At 46.6% G+C, this 25,810-nt stretch overlaps 1 protein-coding gene across 1 annotated transcript in view; it reads right to left on the bottom strand.

Moving 5' to 3' along the window:
- Positions 1–25,810, bottom strand: part of DSCAML1 (DS cell adhesion molecule like 1) — a 154,076-nt gene that overhangs the window by 28,768 nt on the left and 99,498 nt on the right. The window contains exons 12-19 of the mRNA XM_067470822.1: positions 18,970–19,169; positions 18,691–18,787; positions 17,650–17,778; positions 15,513–15,680; positions 15,256–15,326; positions 9,770–10,010; positions 3,912–4,058; positions 1,159–1,314 (exon numbers count right to left, since the gene is read on the bottom strand). Coding sequence (XP_067326923.1) covers positions 1,159–1,314; positions 3,912–4,058; positions 9,770–10,010; positions 15,256–15,326; positions 15,513–15,680; positions 17,650–17,778; positions 18,691–18,787; positions 18,970–19,169 — 1,209 coding nt within the window. The remainder of the gene's footprint in view (positions 1–1,158; positions 1,315–3,911; positions 4,059–9,769; positions 10,011–15,255; positions 15,327–15,512; positions 15,681–17,649; positions 17,779–18,690; positions 18,788–18,969; positions 19,170–25,810) is intronic.

Below are 25,810 nucleotides of genomic sequence, written 5' to 3' on the forward strand. Positions count from 1 at the left end.
CAAGTTTGCCCATGCCTGCATTAGAGACACACTCGCTGCCGAAGCCCGTTAGAGTCAGTGGGCCAAAGCTAGTGTTGTCCTCAGGAGAGTGAATAGGCTGAAGCCTGTCAGTGGGCAAAAGCTAGTGTCATCCTGAGGAGTGTGAGGTAAACCTCAGTGTGAGAGAATCCTCATGTGAGAAAGCTCCAGGGTTGAGGCTGCTGTGTGTAAAGCTACTGTGTATTTGTTTATGAAAACTAGTGGGGTGAAGTTTTTGTTTTTGCAGGAGGAACATCCTGCAGCATACTTTGTGATAGTTTTCTGTCAGTACTTTAGAAATACTGTTTGTAGTTTAAACTCTGTGTGCGGTATAGAAATGCAATCCAGAAGAGTGTGAGGTAAACCTCAGTGTGAGAGAAGCCTCATGTGAGAAAGCTCCAGTGTGGAGGCTGCTGTGTGTAAAGCTACTGGGGGGGGGGGGGGGGGCGTGAAGTTTTTGTTTTTGCAGGAGGAACATCCTGCAGCATATTTTGTGATAGTTTTCTGTCAGTACTTTTAGAAATACTGTTTGTAGTTTAAACTCTGTGTGCAGTATAGAATTGCAATCCAGAGGAGTGTGAGGTAAACCTCAGTGTGAGAGAAGCCTCATGTGAGAAAGCTCCAGTATGAAGGCTACTGCATGTATTTGTTTATTTGTGTTATGAAAACCTTATTTTTGAAAACAGTGCAACCATATTATTAAAGGAAAGGGCCTGAGGTTGTTAAGAATTGTGGGAGTTGAAGTCCAAAAACCCTGGAGGGAGGACTTTGAAGTTTGCCCATGCTTTCACTAGAGACACACTCGCTGCTGAAGCCTGTTAGAGTCAGTGGGCCAAACCTAGTGTGGTCCTCAGGAGAGTCAGTGGGCTGAAGCCTGTTAGTGGGCAAAAGCTAGTGTCATCCTGAGGAGTGTGAGGTAAACCTCAGTGTGAGAGAAGCCTCATGTGGGAAAGCTCCAGTGGGAAGGCTACTGCATGTATTTGTTTATTTGTGTTATGAAAACCTTATTTTTGAAAACAGTGCAACCATATTTTTAAAGAAGAGGGCCTGAGGTTGTTAGGAATTGTGGGAGTTGAAGTCCAAAACCCCTGGAGGGAGGACTTTGAAGTTTCCCAAAGCCTGCATTAGAGACACACTCACTGTCCTCCTTGGTCTGGATGTGGAGCACATTGCTGCGCACGCCGTCCCCGGCCTGAGTGTAAGCCAGGACCTGGACGCTGTAGTTGGTGAACTTCTCCAAGCCACGCAGCTCTGCCCGCTCTCGGACCGTGGTGATGTTCTGCATCTCGCCCCACTCTGCAGGAAGCACAAGGGAAAGGTCAGTCCACCTCTCTATCCCCCCGAGGGGTCTTGTACCCATCCAGCAGGACCCCCATGCTCCTCAAATGCCGTTCAGGGTCTCAGGAAGAGCCCAAGGTCGGATAGAGAAGTCCCTGGGCAATCTTCCTCTGGTGTTGTCAAAGGCTTTTACGGCTGGCATCACTGGGTTGCTGTATTTTTTAGACTATCTGACCGTGTTACGGAAGCATTCTCTCCTGACGTTTCGCCCACATCTATGTCAGGCATCCTCAGAGGTTGTGAGGACTGTTGAAAACTAGGCAATTGGGGTTTATATATCTGTGGAATGATGTCCAGGGCGGGAGAAAGAACTCTTGTCTGCTTGAGGCGGATGTGAATGTTGTATTTGGTCACCTTGATTAGCATTGAATAGTCTTGCAGCCTCAAGGTCTGGCTGCTTACTGCCTGGGGGCATCCTTTGTTGGGAAGTGTTGGCTGGTCCTGATTGTTTCCTGTCGGGAATTCCTCTAATCCACCTTGAGTAGCATTGAATAGCCTTGCAGCTTCAAGGTCTGGCTGCTTACTGCCTGGGGGAATCCTTTGTTGGGAAGTGTTGGCTGGTCCTGATTGTTTCCTGTCGGGAATACCTCTAATCCACCTTGATTAGCATTGAATAGCCTTGCAGCTTCAATGTCTGGCTGCTTACTGCCTATGGGAATCCTTTGTTGGGAAGTGTTGGCTGGTCCTGATTGTTTCCTGTCTGGGATTCCTTTAATCTAACCAGAGAAGTCAGCCATAGCAGAGCACTTGATGAATCCACCGGGACATAGCATATTATTTGAGAATGCAGAAATGGTGGACCACTCTCACAACCACCACGTCAGATTACACAGAGAAGCCACAGAAATCCACAAGCATGTGGACAATTTCAACAGAAAGGAAGAAACCATAAAAATGAACAAAATCTGGCTACCAGTATTTGAAAAATTCTGAAATTAAGACAGTAAATAAAGAGCAGCACTGAGATACCAGGGGAATTCCAGACAGGAAGCCATCAGGGTCAGCTAACACCTCCCAACAAAGGACTTCCCTAGGCAGGAAGCAGCCAGGCTTTGAAGCTGCAAGGCTAATCGAGGTGGCCAATGGCAACATTTACATTTGCCTCAAGCAGACAAGAGTCCTTTCTCCCACCCTGGACATTATTCCACAGATATATAAACCCCACTTGCCTAGTTTCCAACCTACCCCTCAACCTCTGAGGAGACCTGCCACAGATGTAGGTGAAATGTCAGGAGAGAATGCTTCTGGAGCCTGGAAAACTCACAGCAACTCAATCTAACTCTTGCTCGTCAGCTCCTGCTTGGCCATCGCTAAACTGAAGAACTACTTCCCCATCACATCTCCAGAGGACCTGCCCAAGTTCTCATCCTTACCCAGCTCCAAGATGGCTCCCAATGACCCCAGGGGCCAAAACAACAAAGAGCCCCCAGGCCCATGATTAAACTCATTTACTCCCACCTCCAGACATACTCATTGCATATAACAGAATCCCTTCGGCATCCCATCAGAGGACCTGCCTAACCTCTCATGCTTACCCAGCTCCAAGATGGCTCCCAATGATCCTAGGGGCCAAAACAACAACAAAGACCACCCCCCAGGCCCAGGATCAAAGCCCACTGACTGCCACCTCCAGACATACACATTGCCTGGAACAGAATCCCTTCAGCATCCCATCAGAGGACCTGCCCAACTTCTCATGCTTACCCAACTCAAAGATGGCTCCCATGATCCTAGGGGCCAAAACAACAACAAAGACCACCCCCCAGGCCCAGGATCAAAGCCCATTGACTCCCACCTCCACACATACACATTGCCTGGAACAGAATCCCTTCGGCATCCCATCAGAGGACCTGCCCAACTTCTCATGCTTACCCAACTCAAAGATGGCTCCCAATGACCCCAGGGGCCAAAACAACAACAAAGACCAACCCCCAGGGCCCTGGATCAAAGCCCACTGACTCCCACCTCCAAACATACACCTTGCCTGGAACACAAGCCCTTCGGCATCCCATTAGAGGACCTGCCCAACTTCTCATGCTTACCCAACTCCAAGATGGCTCCCAATGACCCCAGGGGCCAAAACAACAACAAAGAGCCCCCCAGGCCCAGGATCAAAACCCATTGACTCTCACCTCCATACATACACATTGCATATAACAGAATCCCTTCGGCATCCCATCAGAGGACCTGCCCAACTTCTCATGCTTACCCAACTCAAAGATGGCTCCCATGATCCTAGGGGCCAAAACAACAACAAAGACCACCCCCCAGGCCCAGGATCAAAGTCCACTGACTCCCACCTCCAGACATACACCTTGCCTGGAGCAGAATCCCATCTGCAGCCAATAAGGACCTCCACCACACCTCCCACTCACCACCGTCCATGTAGAGAGACCAGAAGATGACCCGGTAGCCCTTGAGGACACCTTGAGGAGGGTGCTGCGAGGTAGCTCCGACCAGGAGATGACCAGGATCAAAGCCCATTTACTCCCACCTTGCCTGGAGCAGAATCCCGTCTGCAGCCCATAAGGACCTCCACCACGCCTCTCACTCACCACCGTCCATGTAGAGAGACCAGAAGATGACCCGGTAGCCCTTGAGGACACCATTGAGGGTGCTGCGAGGTGGCTCCGACCAGGAGATGACCGCCACGTCGGAAGTGATGGAGAGCGCCCGCACGTTCTCCGGAGGTTGGCTGGGCACTGAGGGGAGAGAAGCAAGCATTGGGGAAAGGCTGCCCCTTCGCCTCCACCGGCCCAGGAGAAGGGTCCACTCAAAGCCCACCCCACAGAGGCCCATTCCTAGCGATGGCAGCCGAGTCCCTGCTCGGAGGGAGGGAAGGAAGGAAGGAACGAAGGAAGGAAGGAAAGGGAGGGAGCCTGGAGAAAGGGAGGTAATAATGAGCTCCCACTGCCCCCAAAGAGGGAACTCTAATTTTTACGAGCGTTTAAATGATGATACATCATCCTAACGATCCTCTTTGAAAATGATTATTGTTTCCTACGACTTAGGTGTAAAATTGGTGAGCACGGCGCAATTAGGGGCTGGGTGCTATAAACTAATAGAGAGTCCGTTTGAGCAAAATGAAGGTAATATAATTATGAGGAAGGCTCTGCTGCAAAGGCAATAGATACTCCGGGAGGAGCGCTAATCTGCCCGGGAAATGATGGCGCCCTGACAGGCTAACAAGGGCCTTAATTAAGTATGAAAAACAGCCCAGCAAAGCGGGGAAGGAACCGGGGTTTTGCTGCAAAAATGGCTCCAAGGCAGTGGTTCTCATGCCGTGACCCCTTAATACAGTTCCTCATGTGGTGGTGACCCCCAACCAGCAAATTATTTTGCTACTGTTATGAAGCATAATGTAAATATCTGATATTTAAATTATGTATTTTCATTCACTGGACCAAATTTGGCACAAATACACGATACACCCAAATTTGAACACTGGTGGCATTGGGTAGGGGATTGATTTTGTCATTTGGGAGCTGTAGTTGCTGGGATTTATAGTTCACCTACAATCAAAGACCATTCCAAACTCCACCAATGATGGAATTGAACCAAACTTGACACACAGAACTCCCATGACCAACAGAAAATACTTGGAAGGGTTTGATGGGTGTTGACCTTGAGTTTTGGAGTTGTAGTTCACCTACATCCCAAGAGCACTGTGGACTCAAACAATAATGGATCTGGACCAAATTTGGCATGACAATCAATATGCCCAAATGTGAACTCTGCTAGAGTTTGGGGAAAACAGACCTTGGCATTGGGATTTATAGTTCACCTTCAATCAAAGAGCATTCTGAAGCCCACCAAGGATAGAATTGGGCCAAACATCCCACACCGAACCCCCATGACCAACAGAAAATACTGTGTCTTTGGTGACCTCTCTGACACCCCCTCGCGACCCCTCCAGGGTTCCTGACCCCCAGGTTGAGAAACGCTGCTCTAATGCCAAGGTGGAAAGTGTCTCGCCACCATTTCTATGGCAGGGCGAACTGGGGGCTATTCTGGCCCTCGAAAGGAAAGCAAGGTTCAAAAGCCCTAATCCAAAAGGAATGCATCAGGCACAACTTTTAAATTAAGTGTCAAGGAAATTATGAGGTTTGCACCAGGATTGTGGCGCAGCTGGCTGAGTGTCATCTGCATTAAGATCACTCTGACCAAAAAGGTCATGAGTTCGAAGCCAGCCCGAGTTGGAGTGGGTTTCCAACCAATTGTGTGTAGCCTGTTGTCGACCTTTGCAACCTGAAAGACAGTTGCATCTGTCAAGTAGGAAAATAAGGTACCACCTTAAAGTGTGGGGAGGCTCAATTAACTGATTTATGATGCCATAAAGAAGACTCCAGCAAAGCACTCCAGCGGGGAAGCATGCGGGGAATGCGGAAGTGCTTCATCAGCGTCGCAGATGGACGAGGAATGCGACAGCTCCCCTGGCGGCCAGAAAAAGTTAAATAGCCTCTGTGTATGTCTGTATATGTTTGTATGTCAAAAATTGGCATTGAATGTTTACCATATATGTGTACACTGTAATCCGCCCTGAGTCCCCTGCGGGGTGAGGAGAAGGGCGGAAGATAAATGCTGTAAATAAATACATAAAGAAATTGTTCTTAAGCTGACTGTGATTGTAAGTTGGATCAGGGACATTTTAAAGTGTAACTCCAACCATATATACATATGCATATGTGTGTGTGTGTGTTCGTTTAAGGGATTAGCATAACTCAAAAACCACTGCCGAATTGACACCTATCAGGCCAATGAGTGACCATCTTATATAAATAAAAATGTAATGTTCGTTTGTGGGATTAACAGTACTCAAAAACCACTGGGTGAATTGACACCAAATTTGGACACAAGACACCTCTTGGGCCAATGAGTGACCATCACTCATAAAACACTGAAAAACACAGCAGAAGAGACTTAAAAAGCCAAAAATATATAAAATTACATTACAATACATGCGCAAAACCACATCTATAAACACAAACACACATATACACACACACAACACATATATGCAGACTGGGCCATAGCAACGCGTGCCAGGGGACGGCTAGTGTGTATATATATGTGTGTGTGTATATATATGTGTGTGTGTGTGTATATATATGTAATGTTCGTTTGTGAGATTAACATAACTCAAAAACCACTGGATGAATTGACACCAAATTTGGACACAAGACACCTCTCAGGCCAATGAATGACCATCAATCATAAAAACACTGAAAAACATAACAGAAGGGACTTAAAAAGACAGAAAACAAAAAAATATATATGTTACAACGCATGAGCAAAACCACACATATATACACAAACACACATATACACATATACAAAACATATATACACAGAGTGGGCCACGGCAATTTGTGGCAGGAGGTGGCTAGTATATATACGTACATACATACATATACACATACACATACACACACACACACACACACACATACACACACACACACATCTATACACATAATAAAAGTGAAAATATGTATGTGTGTATGGTTGGTGTGTCCACTTACACAGACAAGCTCCTGCCTCCCACAAACAGCTATAGCTCCCACTACTCAAGAGACACCAAAGGCCCTCCCTCCAATGACATTGCAGGTTATAGCGAGCGCCATGAACATGTATGTCCAAGAGCTCTGCCAATGTCTTCCACCAGCACCATACTGGTCACCACCCAAGTGAAGGCTTTCATATGGAGACAATGTCATCCTAGATTGTATGTGTTTCCTCCACCACAGGCATCCCAGTGTTTCTGGCTCTCTCCATTGGTGTGGAATTTGCATGACTCCGCCCACTGCCTCTTCCTTAACCCTTTCCTATTCTTTTCTATGGGCACACAGCAAACAGAGGAATTGATTCACAACTAAACATACTAGAGACTAGGTATGGGGATAATTCACCATGATTTATAGGAGTTGACATTACTGGGATGTATAGTTCACCTGCAGTCTAAGAGCACTCTGAACTCCACCAACAATAGACCTAGAAATAACTTGGCACACCCAACCCCCATGACCAACAAAACATATTGGAGGTCTTTGGAGTGATTTCTATGAGTTGTAGTTCACCTACATCCAGAGCGCGCTATGAACCCAAACAATGATGGATTTGGACCAAACCTGTTATGCATACCCAATATGCCCGTATTTGAATACTGGTGGGTTTTGAGGGCAATTGTCCTGGATATTTTGGAGTTATAGGTACTGGGATTTGTAGTTCACCTGCAATCAAGGAGCATCCTGAACTCTGCCAAAGATTGAATTGGACCAAACTTGGCACACAGAGCCCACATGACCAGCCAAAACTACTGGAAGTCTTTGGGGAAAATTCACCTTGATTTGGGGGAGTTGTAGTTCACCTACATCCAAAGAGCACTGTGAATCCAAACTCTGATGGATTTGGACCAAACTAAGCACACATACCTGAGATGCCCAAATTTGATTTGGGCATATCAGGGGAACTGACTTTCCTTTCTGGGAGTTGTAATTTACTCACAACCAGAGAAACGGTGATCTCCACCGATTGTGGATCTGTACCATACTTGGCACACAGAACCTCCTTGACTAATTCAACCTAGTTCACCCACAACTTTATGTATTTGGTGCAATTAAAATTGATTTTTTTTTTCAAATAACTCAGGCAATGCTAGGTACTCAAGCCTGTGTGTGTGTATATATATATAGGCTTTGGGTGGCATGAGGGTCAACACCCCTGCAGTGTTTTTGTGTTGCTGCCTCCAGAAAATCCTGCAAATCTCTTGGGAAGAGAAGCGGACAAATGTCAATGTGTTGGAAGAAGCAAAGACCACCAGCATTGAAGCAATGGTCCTCCAACATCAACTCCGCTGGGCTGGCCACGTTGTCCGGATGCCTGACCACCGTCTCCCAAAGCAGTTGCTCTACTCCGAACTTAAGAACGGAAAACGGAACGTTGGTGGACAGGAAAAGAGATTGAAAGATGGCCTCAAAGCCAACCTTAAAAACTCTGGCATAGACACTGAGAACTGGGAAGCCCTGGCCCTTGAGCGCTCCAGCTGGAGGTCAGCTGTGACCAGCAGTGTTGCAGATTTCGAGGAGGCACGAGTAGAGGTTGAAAGAGAGAAACGTGCCAGGAGGAAGGCGTGTCAAACCAACCCCGACCGGGATCACCTTCCACCTGGAAACCAATGCCTTCACTGTGGGAGAAGATGCAGATCAAGAATAGGGCTCCACAGCCACCTATGAACCCACAAGAATATTGGAAGACCATCTTACTTGTCCAACGAGGGATCGCCTAAGTAAGTAAGTAAGTAAGTGTTGCTGTCTTTGCCCGTCTTCAGAAGATTTCACCTAACTTTCTGTCCCTGTGAGAATTAGATTTTGAAATAATTGGCTTGTTATGGAAACAATGACTGGAGATAAAGCTCCAGTGAAGACTCCTTTTCCTTAAATAGTGACTCAACCAGGAGTGAATTTCCCTTCCTTCTGAGGGGGAGATTCCCATGCCTGGTATAAGAGGTGCTACCAAGTTCCTTTCCGTCTTCCTCTGCTCTGACAGATAGCCATTTCCCTGAATCCTCTTTGCAAGAAGGCAGTGCATTTTGCTTTATTTAGACCAGTGGTTCTCAACCTTCCTAATGCCGCGACCCCTTAGTACAGGTCCTCATGTGGTGGTGACCCCCAACCATAACGTTATTTTCATTGCTACTTCGTAATGTAAATATCTGATATGCAGGATGTATATTCAGTCACTGGACCAAATTTGGCACAAATACCCAATATGTGCAAATTTGAATACTGGTGGGGTTGGGGGTGATTGATTTTTTTCATTTGGTAATGCGGGAGTTGCTGGGATTTATAGTTCACCTAAAATCAGAGAGCCTTCTGAACTCCACCAATGATGGAACTGAATCAAACTTGGCACACAGAATTCCCATGACCAAGAGAAAACACTGGGAAGGTCTGGTGGACGTTGTCCTTGAGTTTTTGGAGTTGTAGTTCACCTACATCCAGAGAACACTGTGGGCCCAAGCAATGATGGATCTGGATCAAACTTGGCACAAATACTCAATAGGCCCAGATGTGAACACTGCTAAAGTTTGGAGAAAATAGACCTTGCCATTTGGGAGTTGTAATTGTTGGGATTTATAGTTCACCCAGAATGAAATAGTATTCTGAACCCCACCAACGATAGAATTGGACCAAACTTTCCACACAGAACCGCCATGACCAACAGGAGTCTGAGGTCTTTGGCGACCCCTCTGGCACCCCTTCGTGACCCCCTCAGGGGTCCTGACCCCCAGGTTGAGAAACACTTATTTAGACGGTGCTCCCTGCAGGGTGGACAGGTGGAGGAGCCAGACAGAGAGAAGAAGGGAGCAGACAGCCGATGGCAGACCAAAAGCCCAGCCGTCCGGCCCACTGACCGTCCTCGAGGGTGGTGGCGTTGATCTCGCTGGAGGAAGGTCCGGTTCCCGCCCGGTTGAAGGCCTGCACCACCACGCCGTACTGGGCAAACTTCTTCAGGTTGTCCAGAGTGTAGACCTCACTGTCCCCTGTGGCCTTCATCTCCACGATGCTGTACTGGCCATTGCTCCCAGGGCTGTTCTCCCGGTAGCCGATCTGGTAGCCCCGGATGACCCCGTTCTGGAGCTCCTTCTTGGGCGCCTGTGGATGGACAGAGAGGGATGGGGAGATGACCAGACCGCGGGAGAGAAGGACCAAGGCTGGCTGCTTCTCCAGTCTCTCCCTGCCCAAGGAACACAGAGGACTGGGCTTCCACGGCCGGAGCCCTCCGGGGATCACTGGGCACAATAACCGGACCGTGAAGTGGTTGCAATTGAGAGGAAATGGCTCATGGGAGCAGCTCCGGCATGAGACAAATCAATCCAGCCCGTCAAAACAGACGCCTGGGCTTAGGGGAGGGGGCTTCGAAATCCAGGAGGCCAGGTTGAAATCGATCTTAACAATATTTCTTTGCAGCATTAACAAATCAATAAGGCTGACAGCAAATTTATGTTGCCAAGCCGGAGAGATCCATCTCAGCGAAACGGCCTTAAACCAGAGTGACTTATGTTCCCAGTGAATCTCATTTTTCACTAATTTGCTTTTCATCATTGAAATGGCTGCGGGGGTGGGATGGGGGGGGGGGGGGGACGCAAGAGACAACCATGTCAGAAATATTAAAAATTATTTGGGTATTTCTGATTACAAAAGTGTGAGTCAAGGGTTACTAGGCAGCTGAAGCCTGTTAGAGTTAGTGGGCCAAAGATAGTGTCGTCCTGAGGAGTCTGAAGTAAACCTCTGTGTGAGAGAAGCCTTGTGTGAGAAAGCTCCAGTGTGAATCATTTTACTCTATTATTATCTATTATCATTTTACTCTATTATTATCTATTATCATTTTACTCTATTACTATCACTGCATTTATTATTTTAATTTATTATTATTATTATTATTATTACATTTATTATTTTACTCTATATTTTACTCTGTTTTACTCTATTTCTTCATTGTATTGTCGAAGGCTTTCATGGCTGGAATCACTAGGTTGTTGTAGGTTTTTTCGGGCTATATGGCCATGGTCTAGAGGCATTCTCTCCTGACATTTCGCCTGCATCTGTGGCAAGCATCCTCAGAGGTAGTGAGGTCTGTTGGAACTAGAAAAAAGGGTTTATATATATGTGGAATGACCAGGGTGGGACAAAGGACTCTTGCCTGCTGGAGCTAGGTGTGAATGTTTCAACTGACCACCTTGATTCGCATTTGATTGCCTGGCAGTGCCTGGAGCAATCTTTTGTTGAGAGGTGATTAGATGTCCTTGTTTGTTTCCTCTCTGTTGTTGTGCTGTTGTAATTTTAGAGTTTTTTTTAATATTGGGAGCCAGATTTTGTTCATTTTCATGGTGTCTTCCTTTCTGCTGAAATTGTCCACATGCTTCTTGTGGATTTCAATGTCTTCTCTGTGTAGTCTGACATGAGATGTAGTAGTCATGGGCGATTTCAACTATCCCGAAATTTGCTGGAAAACAAACTCGGCCAAGAGTACAAGGTCCAACAAATTTCTCGCTTGCCTTGCAGACAATTTCATGGTCCAGAAGGTAGAAGAGGCAACAAGGGGATTGGCTACTCTTGATCTCATCCTAACAAATGTGGAGGACCTGATCGATGCGGTCGAAGTGGTAGGATCCTTAGGGGCAAGTGACCATGTGCTCCTGCAATTTGAGGTACAAAGGAAGGCCGAAACTAAGACAAGTCAAACCCGCATTTTGGACTTTAGGAGAGCTGATTTCCAAAAAATGAAGGAAACGCTGAGCAGCATTCCGTGGACACAGATACTAAAAGACAAGGGAGCTACGGATGGATGGGAACTTCTCAAGAGTGAAATACTCAAGGCGCAATTGCAAACCGTGCCAACAAAGAGAAAAAATAGGACAAGTGCAAAGAGGCCAGAATGGATGTCCAAAGAACTTCTAACTGTGCTAAGACACAAAAGAGACATGCACAAGAAGTGGAAAAAGGGAGAAATCACCAAAGAAGAATTCAAACAAATAGCCAACACCTGTAGGGAAAAGGTCCGCAAAGCTAAAGCAAAAAACGAGCTCAGACTTGCCAGGGACATTAAAAACAATAAAAAGGGCTTCTATTCTTATGTCAGTAGAAAAAGGAAAAACAAGGAGGCGATAGGACCTCTTCGAGGAGAAGATGGGGCAATGCTGACAGGGGATAGGGAAAAGGCAGAACTACTTAATGCCTTCTTTGCCTCGGTCTTCTCACAAAAAGAGAGTCTTCAACCTCAGCAAGATGGAGTGGATGAGGGATTGGAGGACATCCAACCCCAAATTGGGAAAGAAGTCGTCCAGGAATACCTGGCCGCTCTTAATGAGTTCAAGTCCCCAGGGCCAGATCAACTACACCCAAGAGTACTGAAGGAACTAGCGGAAGTCATTTCGGAACCATTGGCAACCATCTTCGAGAGTTCTTGGAGAACGGGAGAAGTTCCAGCAGATTGGAGGAGGGCCAATGTGGTCCCAATCTTCAAGAAGGGAAAAAAGGATGACCCAAACAACTACCGTCCGGTCAGCCTCACGTCGATACCGGGCAAGATTCTGGAAAAGATTGTTAAGGAAGCGGTCTGCAAACACTTAGAAACAAATGCAGTCATCGCTAATAGTCAACATGGATTTATCAAAAACAAGTCATGCCAGACTAATCTGATCTCTTTCTTCGATAGAGCTACAAGCTGGGTAGATGCGGGGAATGCCGTGGATGTAGCGTACCTGGATTTCAGTAAGGCCTTCGACAAGGTCCCCCATGACCTTCTGGCAAGGAAACTAGTCCAATGTGGGCTAGGCAAAACTACGGTGAGGTGGATCTGTAATTGGTTAAGTGGACGAACACAGAGAGTGCTCACTAATGCTTCCTCTTCATCTTGGAAAGAAGTGACGAGCGGAGTGCCGCAGGGTTCCGTCCTGGGCCCGGTCCTGTTCAACATCTTTATTAATGACTTAGATGAAGGGCTAGAAGGCATGATCATCAAGTTTGCAGACGACACCAAATTGGGAGGGAGAGCCAATAGTCCAGAGGACAGGAGCAGAATTCAAAACGATCTTGACAGATTAGAGAGATGGGCCAAAACTAACAAAATGAAGTTCAACAGTGACAAATGCAAGATACTCCACTTTGGCAGAAAAAATGAGATGCAAAGATACAGAATGGGGGACGCCTGGCTCGAGAGCAGTACGTGTGAAAAAGATCTTGGAGTCCTCGTGGACAACAAGTTAAACATGAGCCAACAATGTGATGTGGCGGCAAAAAAAGCCAATGGGATTTTGGCCTGCATCAATAGGAGCATAGTGTCTAGATCTAAGGAAGTAATGCTACCCCTCTATTCTGCTTTGGTTAGACCACATCTGGAATATTGTGTCCAATTCTGGGCACCACAATTCAAGAGAGATATTGACAAGCTGGAAAGTGTCCAGAGGAGGGCGACTAAAATGATCAAGGGTCTGGAGAACAAGCCCTATGAGGAGCGGCTTAGGGAACTGGGCATGTTTAGCCTGAAGAAGAGAAGGCTGAGAGGAGATATGATAGCCATGTATAAATATGTGAGAGGAAGCCACAGGGAGGAGGGAGCAAGCTTGTTTTCTGCTTCCTTGGAGACTAGGACACGGAACAATGGCTTCAAACTACAAGAAAGGAGATTCCATCTGAACATTAGGAAGAACTTCCTGACTGTGAGAGCCGTTCAGCAGTGGAACTCTCTGCCCCGGAGTGTGGTGGAGGCTCCTTCCTTGGAAGCTTTTAAACAGAGGCTGGATGGCCATCTGTCAGGGGTGATTTGAATGCAATATTCCTGCTTCTTGGCAGGGGATTGGACTGGATGGCCCATGAGGTCTCTTCCAACTCTTTGATTCTATGATTCTATGATTCTATGATTCTATGGTGGTTGTGAGAGTGATCCAGCATTTCTGTGTTCTCAAAGAATACGTTGTGTCCAGGTTGCTCCAGGCACTGCCAGGCAATCAAATGCTAATCAAAGTGGTCAACTGAAACATTCACACCTAGCTCCAGCAGACAAGAGTCCTTTGTCCCACCCTGGTCATTCCACAGATATATAAACCCATTTTCCTAACTCCAACAGACCTCACTGCCTCTGAGGATGCTTGCCATAGATGCAGGCGAAACGTCAGGAGAGAATGCCTCTAGAACATGGCCATATAGCCCGAAAAAACCTACAACAACCTATTTATTATTGTTATTATTTCATTTATTATTTTACTCTATTATTACTGTTATTATTACATTTCTATTATTTTACTCAAAAATGGGAGTCAAGCACTAGGAGAGTGAATAGAGTCAGTGGGCCGAAGCTAGTGTCATCCTGAGGAGATTGAGTAGGCTGAAGCCTGTTAGTAAGTGAGCCATAGCAAGTATTATCCTGAGGTAAGCCTCTGTGTGAGAGAAGCCTCGTGTGAGAAAGCTCCAGTGTGAAAGCTGCTGTGTGCAAAGCTACTATGTATTTGTTTATTTGTGTTATGGAAACCTTATTTTTGAAAATAGTGCAACCATATTATTAAAGGAAAGGGACCTAGGCTGTTAGGAATGGTGGGAGTTGAAGTCCAAAACACCTGGAGGGCCCAAGTTTGCCCATACCTGCATTAGAGACACACTCACTACCAAAGCCTGTTAGAGTCAGTGGGCCAAAGCCAGTGTTGTCCTCAGGAGAGTGAGTAGGCTGAAGCCTATTAGTGGGCAAAAGCTAGTGTCATCCTGAGGAGTGTGAGGTAAGCCTCTGTGTGAGAGAAGCCTCGTGTGAGAAAGCTCCAGTGCGAAAGCTGCTGTGTGCAAAGCTACTATGTGTTTGTTTATTTGTGTTATGGAAAAGAAGTTCTTGTAAATAGTGCAACCGTATTCTTTTACTACAAAGAAAAGGCCCTTAAGGAAGAGTTAACATTGGTCTATGTGTGCTTAAGCAGCGGAGGGGGGAAAGGAAGGTGTCTAAGGCTATTAGGAATGGTGGGAGTTGAAGTCCAAAACACCTGGAGGGAGGACTGAAGTTTGCCCATGGTTGCCTTAACTCCACCAACCAGCCATTTCATTCTGACTTCCAGAAAGAGAGTCCCGTCATCAGGAAAGTATGTGGGACAAAACTTTAATGAGCTGGGTTAACCATCAACAAACTGAAAAACCTATTGTCGTTGCATTTATGTCAGGGGAGCGGGCTGGCTATTACGGTTCCATTTAATTGCCACTTAACTGTAGCCTTAATGTCCGCACTGTGCAATTTAATAGGCTTGGTTGTAATACAACCAAAGGAATCACATGAATCCGTCACGTCAACCCATCCAGTGCCCCAGTCCTCCTCTCCAGCACTGAGATATACACACAGACACACGTGGAGGCACGTGCGTACCTTCCAGGTGACCTGGATGCTCTGGGACGTCATGGGCTGCAAGGTGACATCCATGGGGGGTCCGTCAGGAGCTGCATGGAGACAGAGAGGGAGGTGGCCAAGTCACGGCCAGCCCAAAGAACATGGGGATGATGTAGGGGGAGAAGTGGGAAGGAGTGGTCACCAAAGTTCCTGCTGGGAAGCCCTCTCCTGCAAAGAATGCCTCCAAAATCAGGCACTGAAAGCAAATGCGGTTGGGAGGAATGGGGACAAGGTACCTGCTTCCTCGGTGCTGATGGTCAGCTCCTTGCTGGGCTCGCTACGGCCAATCTTGTTGAAGGAATACATGCGGATGCTGTACACCGAGGCAGGATGGAGGTCGACAATGTTGGCCTGGTTGATGGTCGGGGAGATGTTCCGGGTTGACTGCTTGAAATCCCAGGAATCTGCAGGAAGTGGGAAGAGAAGCCATTGATCGGGAGGGACATCACTCACCCACAGACCCACAGCACAACTACAGAAGGGCTTCACAGAGTGTTTCCTGTTAGGGAAAACTGCCCTAAAAATATACAGCAGAGCATCCAAAAACAAACAGGATACAAAAGTTGAACGTGAGCTAAAATATACAGCAGAGCATCCGAAAACAAACGGGATACAAAACTTGGATGTGAGCTAAAATATACTGCAGAGCATCCGAAAACAAACAAGATACAAAACTTGGATGTGAGCTAAAATATACTGCAGAGCATCCGAAAACAAACTGGATACAAAAGTTGAATGTGAGCTAAAATATGCAGCAGAGCATCCAAAAACAAACAGGATACAAAAGTTGAAGATGAGCTAAAATATACAGCAGAGCATCCAAAAACAAACAGGATACAAAAGTTGAACGTGAGTTCATTAACGAGCAGAGCGTGAAGTGCGGATGTAAAGATTTCAGAGCTTAGGAGGCAAACATGGAAAGTCAAATCTTAAAAATCACAAAAGGTTTATTTAATAAAGGACTAACTACATTTCTTGATGGTAAAGAACTGGGCCTGAGCTACTCCGACACCCATCTCTTCTAAGGTTTCAAAGAGAGGGGAAAAACTCCTCTTTCCTGACACACAAGCAGAGAGAGATCTCAAAGCACACAGCACATACTCTCCATTCTAAAGTGTCAGAAGGCAGAAGTAAGAAGCCGCCCTGAGTCCCTCTTTGGAGGTTGAGAAGGACGGGGTATAAATGTTCTTCAATAAATAATAATTAAATAAGTCAAATTCAAAAATGGCTTGCAGTAGTAGAAAAATATCCATTTTAAGCAACCAATCAGAATGAGAACAGAAACAGAAAAGAAAAAGATGCATTCCCAACTGTCATTCAGAAGACATGGGGGAAGGAAAACCCTTAGTCTATACTAAGCTGTTCCTCATTGAGGACTGGAGACTTGGGCAGTGTGGGGTTGAATTCCAACCTTTCCCAGAGTGGGAAACCTGACCTGCCTTGCAATTGATAGGCAACTGGGAGATTTACTATATGCAACCATCTCTTTGTTGGAAGACTGTTCAAAGCACTTCCTATTCCACGCTCTGGTTACACTCCGTATAGATTACTGCAACGCACTCTATGTGGGGTTGCCTTTGAAGATGGCCCGGAAGCTCCAAATGGTCCAGCGTTCAGCAGCCAGGTTGCTAACAGGAGCAGCACTCAGAGAGCACACAACTCCTCTGCTCCATCAGCTCCATTGGCTGCCAGTTTGCTACCGGGCTCAATTCAAAGTGCTGGCTTTAGCCTATCAAGCCCTAAACGGTTCCGGCCCAGCTTATCTATCCGAACGCATCTCTTCGTACAACCCTCCAGGAATTTGAGATCATCCAAGGAGACCCTGCTCTCGATCCCGCCTGCTTCGCAAGCACGTCTGGCGGGGACGAGAGACAGGACCTTCTCTGTGGTGGCCCTCGGCTGTGGAACTCCCTGCCTAGGAACATCAGATCAGCCCCCTCCCTCCTGACCTTTTGGAAAAGAGTAAAAACCTCCGAATAAATAGACAAACTTGAATAGAAAAATGACCCAGGAACGGCCCAAGACGATGGAACGGATAAGGACTTGAATGAGAGGATATCGTTTTTTGTTTTTAATGTTGTTATTATGCACTGTCTTATGTCTAATTGCACTATAATGGTTGTTTTGCTTATCAATGTATGTATTTTTATGGCATTGAATTGTGCCGATTGTGTACGCTGCTCTGAGTCACCTCCGGGCTGATATGAGCGGGGTAGAAATAATGCAAATAAAATAAATAAATAAATATTCCACCCTGCACCACTGCCATGAATCCGCCCAAATCCCCTTTAGCCCCAATATGGAAAGAGCAGGACTTTGGGGAGAGAGGCAAAGTCCTCCTTCCTGAGTCCCATCCTCAGCAGAGCCCCTCACCAGACTTGTTCTTGTACTCGATATCAAAGCCGGTGATGATGCTGTTGCCATCGAACCGCTGAGTCCAGCGCAGGTTCATGCTGCGCGCCTTCACCTCTCGGATCTCCAGTTCCGGCGGGTCCGGAGGCTCTAAAAGGGAGAAGCCAAGCTTCAAGTCATACGGACATCGTATTGTCAAAGGCTTTCACGGCCGGAATCATTGTGTTGTAGGATTTTTTTTCGAGCTATATGGCCATGTTCTAGAGGCATTCTCTCCTGATGTTTCGCCTGCATCTATGGCAAGCATCCTCAGAGGTAGTGAGGATGCTTGCCATAGATGCAGGCAAAACGTCAGGAGAGAATGCCTCTAGAACATGGCCATATAGCCCGAAAAAACCTACAACAACACATAAGGACATCTTCGTCCAGGGAAGTGTTACAAGTGCGGAGCCATGGCCAAAGGACAAAGCTTTCACGGCCAGAATCATTGTGTTGTAGGATTTTTTTTCGAGCTATATGGCCATGTTCTAGAGGCATTCTCTCCTGATGTTTCGCCTGCATCTATGGCAAGCATCCTCAGAGGTAGTGAGGATGCTTGCCATAGATGCAGGCAAAACGTCAGGAGAGAATGCCTCTAGAACATGGCCATATAGCCCGAAAAAACCTACAACAACACATAAGGACATCTTCGTCCAGGGAAGTGTTACAAGTGTGGAGCCATTGCCAAAGGACAAAGCCAGGACAGCTCCTCCTCTGCCCCCAAAGTGTTGGCAGTCTCTAATAGGACTGATGCAGAAAGGAAAAACTTATTTTGCTTTGAGATTGCACAGGAGGAAACAGAATCAGAATTGGGGGGGGGGGGCATTCAGCCTTCCCATTGAAGCAGGGGGTTGTTGTTGTTGTTATTATTGTTTGTATCCTGCTTTCTCTCTCAAAAAAGGAGACTCAAAGCATCTCACGATCGAACCAACACAACAACTTCCTTTGGGGAGATGTAGGTGAGAGTCCCATTCCCAAACCCCGACCTCCCACTTTGGAAAGGCTTTGGAGGGGACACCGTACCTTGGACCGTGAGCTGGATGAGGCCCCTGTCTTCTCCATAAGAGTTGATGGCATGGCAGGAGAAGAACACAGAGTCCCCGCGATCGGCCGGCTTGAGCTGTGGGAGAAGAGGCACTTCAGAGCCAGCGCACACACATATATATATACATACGCATAAACATGCACACAGGGCTGGCAGAAGGAAAACTGAACATCTCAAGTGTGTAGCCAAGCCTATCCCCAGGTGTGGACCAGGGCAAACCCAACCCCCCACCCCGAATATCATGGGGTTCTGCTCACTTTGAGGGTGGAGATGACCTCGTCGCCATTGTCCTTGGTGCTGATGGCATAGCGGATGTTGCGGTCGGGGTCGATGACGGTGTCCCCCTTCTCCCAGCGGATGATGATGGGCCGCTCTCCGCGGGCTGTGCAATTCAGCTCCTTGCCCTGGCCCTTGATGGCGATGGTGGTGTTGGGGTGAGAGGTGATCATGGCTGGGACTGTGGGGGTGGAAGCAGAGTGGAGCTCAGGCTTTGCAGCTACATCATTTTCGCACACACATACACACCACAGCAAAAGCCCCTTGGTGCAGAGCTGAAGCACGCTCGTTGCACAAGAAGTTCTCCTCTTGCAGATGCTGATTTCAAGGAGCAAGAGTCTCAGCAAGAGCTCTCCACACTGGGTTGGAAATGTGGGGCCACACTGGCCAAGCCCCGTCCCTAGTAACTGCCTTCAGCTGCGCAGAAGAGTGTCAGAAATATTTAAAATTAACTAGGTATTTTTAGGTTCTTGTGGGGTTTTTTCGGGCTATAGGGCCATGTTCTAGAGGCATTCTCTCCTGACGTTTCGCCTGCATCTATGGCAAGCATCCTCAGAGGTAGTGAGGTCTGTGGGAATTAGGACAATGGGTTTATATATCTGTGGAATGGCTGGGGTGGGGCAAAGAGCTCTTCTCTGCTGGAGCTAGGTGTGAATGTTTCAACTGACCACCTTCATTAGCATTTGAAGGCCTGGCTGAGCCTGGGAAAATCTTTTGTTGAGAGGTGTAGTAACAGCTGTTGTAATTTTAGAGTTTTTTAACAGCAAAACAGCAGAGAAGAAACAACCAGGCACATCTTAACACCACTCAACAAAAGATTTTCCCAGGCTCAGCCAGGCCTTCAAATGCTAATGAAGGTGGTCAGTTGAAACATTCACACCTAGCTCCAGCAGAGAAGAGCTCTTTGCCCCACCCCAGCCATTCCACAGATATATAAACCCATTGTCCTAATTCCCACAGACCTCACTACCTCTGAGGATGCTTGCCATAGATGCAGGCGAAACGTCAGGAGAAAATGCCTCTAGAACATGGCCCTATAGCCCGAAAAAAACCACAAGAACCTAGTGATTCCAGCCATGAAACCCTTCGACAATACTTAGATATTTTTAATTACAAAAATGTGAATCAAGCACTGAAAGAGTTAGATGGATGCAATGATTCAGCAAAAGCTGCAGTTCGATATGAGCAGGTGTGCCTGTAGCTTAGTAGCCGTCAGTCAGAGGTAAACCTCAGTGGGAGAAAGGTCTCAGTCTGTGAAAAGGCCTCACTGTGTGAGGTAGGCCTTTGTGAGAGAAGGCTTCACACGGTGAGGTAGGCCTTAGTCCGCAAGAGGGCTGTGTTGAGATGCTTCAGAGAAGCCCCAGGTCCTTCAACATGAGGCTTTCACCTCATATATAAAGATGTGTGTGAAAAGCTACTATCTGAAGCTCCTGTGTATGTTTGTTGTGAAAGTTAAGCTCTGTGAGAGCGAACTTCGAAGCTGTTGAAGGCCTCGTATGTAAAACCTCAGTTTGCTGTGTGTAAAAAAAAACTACTGTGTGAAGCTCTAATATAAGTTTGTTGTGAGAGGAGTCTTTGTGAGAGTGAAGCTGTTTATCTGCATGAGGAAGAAGCCCAGCATGGAAGCAAAGAAGGAAGTATAAAGGACTTTGTTCATGTTTTTGAAACCTTGTTCATGCAAATAGTACAACCCTATTATTTTGCTATAAAGAAAGCCTCCTATGGAAGAGATAACATTGGTCTATGTGTTTTTGTCTCTCAGTCAGAGAGAGCCCTCAGTGTTACCAGACCTCAGTGTGTCAGTAGGCCTCAGTATGAGAAGGCCTCAGTGTGAGAGAGAAGTCTGTCTGAGAGGTGTCAGTATGAGAAGACCGGTGTTCATTTGCCTCAATGGGAGAAAGGCCTCAGTCTGTGAGAGGTCTCTGTGGGAGAAGAGCTTCAGTGTGTTAGTAGGCCTCAGTGTGAGGTAGGCCTCAGTGTTAGTAGGTCTCAGTTTGAGAAGGCCTAGTGTGAGAAGCTTTGGTGAGAAAAGCCCCAGTGTGAAGGCTGCTGTGTAAAAAGCTACTGTGTGAATCTCCTGTGTAACTTTGGTGTGAGAAGGAAACTATTTATCTACATGAAAAAGAATCCCAGTGTGGAAGCAAAGAAGGAAGTATGAAGAGCTTTGTTTGTGTTATGGAAACCTTGTTCATATAAATAGTACATCCCTATTATTTTGCTATAAGGAAAAGCCTCCTGTGTGGAAGAGATAACATTGGTCTGTGTGTTTTTGTCCCTCAGTCAGAGAGAGCCCTTGGTGTTAGCAGACCTCAGTGAGAGAGGCCTCAGTGTGTTAGTAGGCCTCAGTATGAGAGGGCCTCAGTGTGAGAGAGGCATCAGTCTGAGAGGTGTCAGTATGAGAAGACTGGTATTCATTTGCCTCAGTGGGAGAAAGACCTCAGTCTGTGAAAGGTCTCTGTGGGAAAAGAACTTCAGTGTGTTAATAGACCTCAGTGTGAGGTAGGCCTTAGTGTTAGTAGGTCTCAGATTGAGAAGGCCTCAGTGTGAGAGAGGCGTCAGTCTGAGAGGCCTTGGTATGAGAAGGCTGGTTTACATTTGCCTCAGTGGGAGAAAGGCCTCAGTCTGTGAGAGGTCTCTGTGGGAGAAGAGCTTCAGTGTGTTAGTAGGCCTCAGTGTGAGGTAGGCCTCAGTGTTAGTAGGTCTCAGTTTGAGAAGGCCTAGTGTGAGAAGCTTTGGTGAGAGAAGCCCCAGTGTGAAGGCTGCTGTGTAAAAAGCTACTGTGTGAACCTCCTGTGTAACTTTGGTGTGAGAAGAGACTCTGTGAGAGGGAAGTTGTTTATCTACATGAGAAAGAAGCCCAGTGTGGAAGTAAAGAAGGAAGTATAAAGAACTTTGTGTTATGGAAACCTTGTTATTGTAAATTGTGTAACCATATTGTTCTGCTATGAAGGAAAGCCTCCTACGGAAGAACTAACATTGTGTTTTTGCTCTTTTTATCACATTGGGCTACTGGTGCTGGGCCACGCAGCTACTAATAAGTTGCTTTGCATTTATGGGGAAGATCTTTTGTCAATAAGCCGGAGGTTTAGCACAGTTGGTAAATCATCAACAAGTATAAGATCTATCAACCAAAAAGGCTGCAAGTTCTAAACCCCAGGTTGGTGTGAGCTGCCAAGTGTCACCCTAGCTCATTGTTTACCTAAGCAATTCGAAAACAGCTTTAGCTGTAATTAGAGAAATTAGGTACTGCTAAAAAGCAGGGGAGGTGTTTTATGATGCCATAAAGAAAGAAGATCAGAAAATGCTGGGCGACCAAAAGGAAGGAGGAAGCCCTGACGGCTCTTCATCATTGAGGATAGAGCCAACAGCACCCCTTGGACTCAAGCCCAACCTTCCATGGCACCAAAAACAGCTGAAACAAACCACCTCCTATTCTGTCTGTGTATTGTCTATACAAAGCAGCATTGAATGTTTGCCAAACATATGTACTGTGATCCGCTCTGACTCCCCTTCAGGGTGAGAAGGGTGGAATATAAATAAATTATTATTATTATTATTATTATTATTATTATTATTATTATTACTAGCCGTCCCCTGCCACGCATTACTGTGGCCCACATGAGGGTTCTGTGTGGGATGTTTGGCCCAATTCTATCATTGGTGAGGTTCAGAATGCTCTGTGATTGTAGGTGAACTATAAATCCCAGCAACTACAACTCCCAAATGTCAAAATTCTATTTTCCCCAAACTCCACCAGTGTTCCCATTTGGTCATATTGAGTATTTTTGTAGAGTTTGGTCCAAATCCATCATTGTTTGAGTCTACAGTGATCTCTGGATGGAGGTGAACTACAACTCCAAAACCAAAGGACACTGCCCACCAAACCCTTCCAGTATTTTCTGTTGGTCATGGGGGAACTGTGTGCCAAGTTTGGTTCAATTCCATCGTTGGTGGGGTTGAGAATGTTCTTTGATTGTAGGTGAACTATAAATCCCAGCAACTACAACTCCCAAATGACAAACTCAATTTTTTTGAGCGAAGGACATACATTGGGTTGTCAGGTGTCTTGTGTCCAAATTTGGTGTCAATTCGTCCAGTGGTTTTTGAGTTCTGTTAATCCCACAAACGAACATTACATTTATTTATTTATTTATATATATATATATATATATATATATATATATATATATATATTAGTGCCTAGTCCGGCAGCTGCAAGCACATTGGGTGCCATAGGCGGCATTGCCCGGACCGCCTTGCATTATACGAGGCGGGATCATAAAATAATGATGCAGATAAATTTTATAATGTATAGTATTACACCCGGATATACAATAAAATGTGAAAGACAAATAACCAGACGCAAGCTATAATGAAGAAAAAGCCGCAGCCAGAGACAGGCGAGTATGAATTATTGACTAGGGTTTTACACTCTCAAGGATGCGCCTTGGAACAATTTTCCATCACAGATTTGCATAATTCATTCTTGGAGGAACCTGGGCAGAATGCAGAGGGAGGGTTTACAGCCACAGGACTGGCCCAGCGTGGTGTTGCCAAGGCTGGAGATCTCTCTCTTTCTCGCTCTCTCTGCACACACACATAGATAAACAAAGCAAGGATGGGCAGCCGCCACGCAGAGACAGAAATGGGCAGCATGGGGAGCCCCTCCGAGGGGCAACAATGGCCAGTGGCCCTCCAGCCAAGAAGAGTCCTTTGGGACTGAGAGAGAAGGACCCACAATTGCCACATTCCCTTTTGTGGATCTCCTGACCGGCAATATAAGAAGCCAACATCCAAGAGAGAGCCATTGCCCATCCCTTGGCCATGCGAGGGGTGTCACAATGTGCTATAGCCTGCAACCAGCGTTTCTCAACCTGGGGGTGTCATGAAGGGGTGCCAGAGGAGCTGCCAAAGACATCAGAAAACACAGTATTTTCTGTTTGTCCTGGGGATCCTTTGTGGGAAGTATTGGCCAATTCTATCATTGGTGAGTTTCGGAATGCTCTTTGTAGGTGAACTATAAATCCCAGCAACTACAACTCCCAAAGGTCAAGGTCTGTTTTTCTCAAACCCCACCAGTGCTCACATTTGAGCATATTGCGTATTCGTGCCAAGTTTGGTCCAGATCCACCATTGCTTGAGTCCACAGCGCTCTCTGGTGTAGATGAACTACAACTCCAAAACTCAAAGTCAATGCGCACCAAACCCTTCCAGTATTTTCTGTTGGTCATGGGAGTTCTATGTGCCAAATTTTGACCAATTCCATGGTTGGTGAAGTTCAGAATGATCTTTGATTGTAGGTGAACTATAAAGAGTATTCGTGCCAAGTTTGGTCCAGAACCATCATTGTTTGAGTCCACAGCACTCTCTAGATGTAGGTGAACTACAACTCCAAAACTAAAAGTCAATGCGCACCAAACCCTTCCAGTATTTTTTGTTGGTCATGGGAGATCTGTGTGCCAAGTTTAGCCCAATTCCACTGTTGGTGGAGTTCAGTATGCTCTTTGATTGTAGGTGAACTACAAAACCACGACTCCCAAATGTCAAGGTCTATTTTTCCCAAACTCCACCAGTGTTCACATTTGGGCATATTGAGTATTTGTGCCAAGTTTGGTCCAGAACCATCATTGCTTGAGTCCACAGCGCTCTCTGGATGTAGGTGAACTACAACTCAAAATCTCAAAGGCGATCCTCACCTAACCCAGTATTTTCTGTTGGTCTTGGGAGATCTGTGTGCCAAATTTGGCCCAATTCCATTGTTGGTGGAGTTCAGTATGCTCTTTGATTGTAGGTGAACTACAAATCCCAGCAACCACGATTCCCAAAGGTCAAGGTCTATTTTTCCCAAACTCTGCCAATGTTCACATTTGGGCATATTGAGTATTCAAGTGAAGTTTGGTTTTGGGGGGGGGGAGAGAGGTCAGAATCCCCCTCCCCAGCCATAGGTTGGCACAAATCTTTCCTCTCTGCAAAAGCCAAGCTATGCCCGTACTACAAGTGCATTACACCGATGCCCAGCTTCCAGGCTTGAGAAAGACTGCCCTAAACACTTGCAACAATCCTCCAGAGCCCCACATGCATCCTAAGAGTATGGGGGGAGAGGTCAGAATCCCCCTCCCCAGCCATAGGTTGGCACAAGTCCTTCCTCTCTGCAGGATGCAAGCAAAAGCCAAGCTATGCCCATTCTATAAGTGCACTACACCGATGCCCAGCATCCAGGCTTGGAAAAGACTGCCCTAAACACTTGCAACAATCCTCCAGAGCCCCACATGCATCCTAAGAGTATGGGGGGAGAGGTCAGAATCCCCCTCCCCAGCCATAGGTTGGCACAAATCCTTCCTCTCTGCAAAAGCCAAGCTATGCCCGCCCTACAAGTGCACTACACCGATGCCCAGCTTCCAGGCGTGAGAAAGACTGCCCTAAACACTTGCAACAATCCTCCAGAGCCCCACATGTATCCCAAGGGTATGGGGGGAGAGGTCAGAATCCCCCTCCCCAGCCATAGGTTGGCACAAATCCTTCCTCTCTGCAAAAGCCAAGCTATGCCCGTCCTACAAGTGCACTACATCGATGCCCAGCTTCCAGGCGTGAGAAAGACTGCCCTGAACACTTGCAACAATCCTCCAGAGCCCCACATGTATCCCAAGGGTATGGGGGGAGAGGTCAGAATCCCCCTCCCCAGCCATAGGTTGGCACAAATCCTTCCTCTCTGCAAAAGCCAAGCTATGCCCGTCCTACAAGTGCACTACATCGATGCCCAGCTTCCAGGCATGAGAAAGACTGCCCTGAACACTTGCAACAATCCTCCAGAGCCCCACATGT

Source organism: Anolis sagrei, chromosome 7 (assembly GCF_037176765.1).
Source record: "Anolis sagrei isolate rAnoSag1 chromosome 7, rAnoSag1.mat, whole genome shotgun sequence".
NCBI lineage: Eukaryota > Metazoa > Chordata > Lepidosauria > Squamata > Dactyloidae > Anolis > Anolis sagrei.